Source organism: Palaemon carinicauda, chromosome 26 (assembly GCF_036898095.1).
Source record: "Palaemon carinicauda isolate YSFRI2023 chromosome 26, ASM3689809v2, whole genome shotgun sequence".
Classification (NCBI taxonomy): Eukaryota; Metazoa; Arthropoda; class Malacostraca; order Decapoda; family Palaemonidae; genus Palaemon; species Palaemon carinicauda.
In genome coordinates this window covers 77563116-77569916 of record NC_090750.1, presented here as the reverse complement: position 1 = coordinate 77569916, position 6801 = coordinate 77563116, and the positions used below count along the sequence as shown (strand labels likewise).

General features: G+C 32.1%; 1 protein-coding gene across 3 annotated transcripts in view; it reads right to left on the bottom strand.

Moving 5' to 3' along the window:
• Positions 1-824: 824 nt before the first annotated feature.
• Galphai (G protein alpha i subunit) overlaps positions 825-6801 on the bottom strand; it is a 176228-nt gene continuing 170251 nt past the window's right edge. For all 3 annotated transcript variants that reach the window (XM_068349789.1, XM_068349790.1, XM_068349788.1), the window contains 2 exons: positions 5118-5242; positions 825-3428 (listed from right to left, as the gene is read on the bottom strand). In XM_068349789.1, the coding sequence (XP_068205890.1) occupies positions 3363-3428; positions 5118-5242 (191 nt within the window). In that variant the 3' untranslated portion in view covers positions 825-3362. The remainder of the gene's footprint in view (positions 3429-5117; positions 5243-6801) is intronic.

The window sequence follows — 6801 nt, the reverse complement described above, 5'->3', positions numbered from 1 at the left end:
AGTCGCTGCATAAGTTCATAGGACGTGGTAACTGGGCAAAAAGTTGTGCAGCAAGCCTTGCATCTATCAAGACAAGACATATAGTATCTAATCTAAGATAGTGGTTGCATCATTAGTCCATAGAGTTGATATGTCTGGCCTTCTTTCCTTCCTTTTCTTCTCTTGGGATGAGCCAGGGTAACACTATGGAGCTGAAACACATACACATACCGGTGAGCACACTAGTGACTGGTATTTATTTTACCTAGACAGTAAAGTAAAACTAGATTCCCCACACTCCTTATGAGGGAACTGACAAGCAAGGCGAATCAAATTTGTATTTTTCCAAGCCATACAAACAGAAGTCCTTTAGGTTTCACTACCTGCCATGTCCACCCCACAAGTTCCATACAGAATGGATCTGTACTGATAATTTTTCATTGGCCATTTTCAGCTTCCGCCAGTATCACCAGTACTAAATGTTTGGTTTGGATACCTATAAAAAGTGCAAATTACTTAAAAATTTGTGATTTCATACCTCTGCTTATATCTCTTCGGACCTCTCAGCCCGTGATTAAATGCTTAATGCATATGCTGGATTTAATTCAGATTGATTTTATAATCCTCAGACAAAAAGAATGAGACAAAATGGTGGTTTATCAAAACACATGTAATATTGAAACCCAATTGTTAAAGTACAGTATTTTGTTTGAAGTTAGCAATTGTACACTGGCAATACAACTGCATGATATACATGGTTTTGTATCAAACGGTTTCCAACTTCATTTTCTTTAAATTTCTACCAATCTGTGCAATTTGAAAAACAGATGAATAGAGACAACAAAAAATCTTCACTATTTACTGTTCACAGCTGTACAAGAATACAAAAAGTCTATGAATTAAATATTAATTTTCAAAACTACAGGACTTTACAAAATTTTAAGGTTATTAATATCTAGGAAATTCTATTTGTAAAAAGAAAAAATTACAAGATACTTCATTCCTCTAAAAAAATATATATAACAAACTACAAATTCATATAGCTAGTGGTCAGCCATTCTACAAGTTACCAATGAACTTTTCCCACAAAAGTTAATTTAATGTAGTGACCAGATATGGGAAATAAATGCAACTGTTTGACAGCTCAGTAACAAACTCCTCAACTCTGTAAATCTGACTTACCAACAAAAGGTTCTGGCCACTACTGAATGCTGTATACCATACGTCAAGAACTTTTTTGTTTTTTTCTTTTCCGTGCTTATTCTCACACTCGGCTTGGATTTGCCAACTTATTTTCTGATATTATTCCGAGTAACGTTCAATTCTGAATTGCCCAATTATAGAACCACATGCTCACATGCTGCAAACTGGCAAAGAACAAAAATTTTACATTATTATTCATGGAGACAGGTTCTAGGAACTCTCAACAGTTGCTTACCCCATAAAAACATCCACTATTGTATACAAGTCACACCATGAATACACTACTAAAATATGTCCTTTGTATAAATATATATTTAAGTGTCTGATTTGTCCTCCAATACTTAACTTTTATACCTAATGAATACATAAGGAAAATGTTTCGCAAAAAAAAAGCGTATAACAAAGTTGATCAGCTACAATTGAATTACTGGTACAAAAGTCACACGCCATTACTCTATAACAATAATGTAACGCAGATAAACATTCTAAATTATTACTGTACAATAGAATGTGGCACCGAGCATCAGTATAATTATCCTGCAATAACCTGACTTGAAAATATGAAAGCTTTTATTTCATAAAAAAATACAATTTATCTAACTTGTGCATCATATAGTTACCCATAAGCTGAAACAATCAGTGTACAGTATTTGTTTGAAGTTGCATTTTTTTTTCAATAATTTTTCGGTAATACTCTCATAACTACAGTATTTACATATGTAAATATCCTTCCTCTTCATGGATGATACTGGCCAACACCAAATTAGCATATTCTAAGCCTGACAGCATCTCCCACCCATCCATTCATTCATAAAATCCTCTATCCCTGGAATATTGCGTACATCCTAAATAACTCTACATCTGCCTTAGCCTTGGTGATTCCATATTGTTCATTATACAATAGTCCCAGGCTTTTGTTTTTAAAATCGATAAATTTAACCAATCAATGTCCTGCATAGCTAAAATTGGAAAGCATAGTGGCTATGTTACATCCAAACTGTACTAGACAGTTCCTACTAATATCTTTTAAAAAAAAATAAACTATTCCTGTGCAAAAAAAAAAAAAAATTGTATATTCAAATCCTATCTAAGCTTTGAATATAAAGTATATTTAACCAAAATTTGAAATATATCCTAATATTCACAAATTAATTCTTCAAACAGCCTTATGAATCCTTATAATCCGCAATAAACATGGTGATTTTTACGTAATGTAATGCGCAGTCATGCTAAAAATATTTAAATGTCCCAAAAATTTAAATTTAATCACTGGTAAATTATATTGCACAAGTACCCTCTTTAGATGCATTTTTATCTCATGTAAAAATTATTTTTTTTAAATTCAAGCTTTTCTTCATAGCTAAACTTCTAAAACTGAAACGCTAACTGTTTTGGTTTAAACAGTTCAAGGATATATAAAATACCTATCCTTATATTCAACATCAAAGCACAGCAATAATTAGTTAAATATATATCATATCACCAAAAGTAGATTGTAATTTCACTTAATAAAATTTACTTTACACTACAGTACTAAATATGTTATCTATCAAATTCATTATACTTTTTAAAAATTTATTAAAATTCATAGGCTCTCAAAACAGCCCCATGGATACCTTCAAGTTATTTGATAACAATAATGCACATATTTTACATCAAGTATCATTCACAAATTAGGCACTAAAAAGCACTGCCATGAAAAACATTTCTAGCAAGCATAAAAAAAAAAAAAATGTAATCCTTTTGTACCAACTCTACAAACTTGTCTGGCAGGAGTTCACTTCTGTCTTTGCATGAAAATCTAGCGAGAAACTTGCAAAACATTGGCATCACCATAAATCACTGGCCCAAATTAATACATGGCACTTGTCCACATGTGCACTTTTCTATACAGATATCAAATCTGTAAAACCCTCTATGCACAAGAAGTATAACGCAGGAATGCACAATTTCATCTTAACACATTTTCATCACTACTACATTTGGCAGAAAAGATTTAATTGTACCTGTGCAGCCATTGTAATCAGAGTACTTTGGTACCAACTCCATATCCTGCTAGGAATGTGAGGGATGGGTGATAGAACCAACTTGAAGAAACCCTTTGTAAGTGTGGAGAATGTATGGGATTACAAACAATAGTGGTTCCTTTATACCAGCTCTGGTCCGATGTATGACACTCCCTAAAATAGCCCACAATCCTTGAGATTGTTCTTGATGATAACATCAGTAACTGCATCAAAGACAAACTGTAAAAAAGATTAAAACTTAGGAAATTTACTCCATCAAATATACCACACATACTCATACATAACTTTCAAGAGACCTAATTTTTAGCTAAGTAAGGGGGGGTTGATTTACATAAATCAGGTTTTCTACACCTATGATTTCCAAGTGCATGTCATGAAAGGCAGTAGCCTAGGGTACCAGTACTATTATTACGTCGGCTATGGCTTTACTAATTATTACTAGCTTAGCTACAATAATAGAAAAGCAGGAAGCTACAAGCCCATGGACTGCAATGGGGATAATCAGAGCACCGAGGAAAGAAAAGCGAAATAATTAATAAATTACGTATGAGAAATAATGATACAAGTATATAAAATATTTCGAGATCAGTAATAACATTAAAATATACGCCATATATAAAATATGAAATGAGACTCGCCAACTTTTTGAACAAAAAAGGGTTTGGAAAAGTTTTAAGTAAATAACTACTTGCCATACAGATAATCCTTAAATTAAAAGAAATTATTCATTTACTATGTTTTTTAGTCCTACATATTTACATTCTACAGCCAGCCTGAAATTTTATGGGTTTCTTCAGTTGCAGCTACAATAAATTTAGGTGTAAATTTTCTCCATTGGAGTGAAACAAATATTAATTTTTTAAAAATAAGGGAAGTTATTGTCGCACAAAGCTTAGCAGGACGATAAATGTAGTGCACCTTTAACAAGCACACAATGGTTACAAAGTAGGAATGGTCATAAACTATAAACTGTCTTTACTGGTATTTATCGCATTCTAATAATGGAAATTTCAATAGTTGATAATTTACCGTGGTATGGTAACTTTAACATGATACAACTCTTACAACATGACAACCTTCAAGCAACTTTTAACAAATTTTTTGATATTTGAACAGCAAAAAGCTCAGCCTTCCGAAAATTTAATTCGCATGATAAACGAGATAAATACTTTAAGCACCGTTTAGGGCAAAATTTGAGGGGTTTAATGATATGAGTACATAAGGTGCCTTTGTAATTAACTGATATAAGAAATGGCAACAACAAACTGAGGCAAGGTGTAGAAAATAATGACACTAAATCTAGATGAGCAGGGATAAATTGTAATTATCAACAACACTTGAAAAAGCATTTAGTTCAGTATTTACTAGGATTCATGTGCTATTCCTTTAAAGCCATATTAGACAATCATCTTTCACAAGAAAGTTTGTATATTTCATGCAACAGCGTTTTAGTTCCCAAAGGTAAAAGTATATAACATGAATGCTCCCTGCTACTTCCTTCATTTCAAAAATGGAACCTTTCCGAAGTTGAACAGTTCTCTTCACAAACCAAGAATACTTTATAATAGAATGTAGTCTGTTAGCAGGTCTGAGAAATACTTCTAAATGGTTCATTTTGCTCTTTCTCACTGTTACCCTTCCTCTAGACCCAAGACAATGGAACCTTCACACTGCAGTATCTAATTCCTATAACCATTACTGAAAATCTTGCAGATCTTTGTACCTAGTGAGGGCAGCAATAGGTAACATGAAGGCCAAAAAAACCCATTATGGTAGTACATACCGTAATTCATGATATATCAACAAATACTAATTTCATGATTTTATAAAGTATACTACAACTTTTTCAAATGCTATCAAATTCTTACCAATGATATTTACGAACAAATTGCTACAGTATGTTCTTACCTTGATATTGTTGGTATCTGTAGCACATGTGTAATGAGTATATATTTCCTTCTGGTCCTTTCTTTTATTTAGGCTTTCAAATCTCATACGGATATAATTAGCAGCTTCTTCGTACGTGTTGCTACCTATGGAAGAGAAATTTAAAAATTATTAGTAATAAATGTCCACTAATACCAACAAGGCACACAATACATAAAATATGAAAAGTTTGATCAAACATAATAAATTCTAATCTCTTTACAGGGAATACTCTCAAGTGATAGACAATAATAATTGAACATTTCAAAAACTACAGAACAAACCAATTAAAAATGTTATTTACGAAAGTGCAGTCAATCAAATCTAGCATAATGCAGCAACAAAATGCAAGATACTCCTAGTGCCTACAACCCCCCCTCCCCCCAAAATGAATATGTAAATATATATTAATACATACAAGTCTAAAGAATGCAACAACTGATTGATATAGCCAATACTGTAACAAAATAAACCATGCATAAAGGCACTTGAACTAATTTAGTTCTGTACACGGTATATCTTTTGAAGATAATTCTTCCAACAAAATATACATAATGTATGCTAATATAATGTACTTGTCAGAACTTAGCCCAAACCTAACTCAAGCCATACCATGCTTATAAAGAAATATGCCCCAGAGACTATATTAAACCAATTTAAATACAACTACAGTAAAGTACCAAGTAAATAGTTCAGTAATTACCTTAATGCTGCATGTCACATAAAACCAAATAAATAAATCAGTTATAGTTCATTCACCATTATAGCATATAAATATGGATATTCACTAACTAAAATTTACTTTGGAATAATCCCACCAACATAGTTACTAAAATGCCTGCCTAAGAAATTTGAAAAGGTTAATCATCACTACTTTATGCAATTAAAGACAAACTTTATAATGGGATTGCAGGTTGTAAGGATGAAATTATTTTCTCCCCAAAAGTAATCATTGCTGTAATCATATAGTGGACTAGTACTGCTCAGGATAAAAAAAGTTCTTAAGACATCATTATGACAAAAGTTATACAGTAGAACCTCACAACAATGGAAACTTACTAAGGAATTCAGATACACTGGACTAAACTCCGATACAGTAACTAGATTAGCATTCAGTTGGCAAAGGTATAAGAAGTAAATATTTCTGATATTTAAACTATTTATTTACTCTATCTATATAAGAGTAATAAAAACATTTTACCCCTTTCATTATTGGTATACACTATCCTCATTTTAAGTTACCCCTTTCATTAGTGGTATACACTATCCTCATTTTAAGTTACCCCTTCCATTATTGGTATACACTATCCTCATTTTAAGTTACCCCTTTCATTATTGGTATACACTATCCTCATTTTAAGTTACCCCTTTCATTAGTGGTATACAGTATCTTCATTTTAAATACTTTAGTCAAGGAATAACTATCAATGAAAAGCTTTTTTTCTATGCAAGCCCATCTCACAACATGTAAACACACACTGATCTAGCCATCAGCTCATTTCAAGCAACCTCTCTGAAGGATAGGCCCACATATAAATAAGCAGTATTCTTTACAGTGTATATGTAAAGACAGTTATTAAAATTGTTGTTTTGCGCCCAGTCTTAGAAATTAAAAAAAATTTATAGCCATTTCAATATCGTGTTTCTCCTACGTATGACACAATGA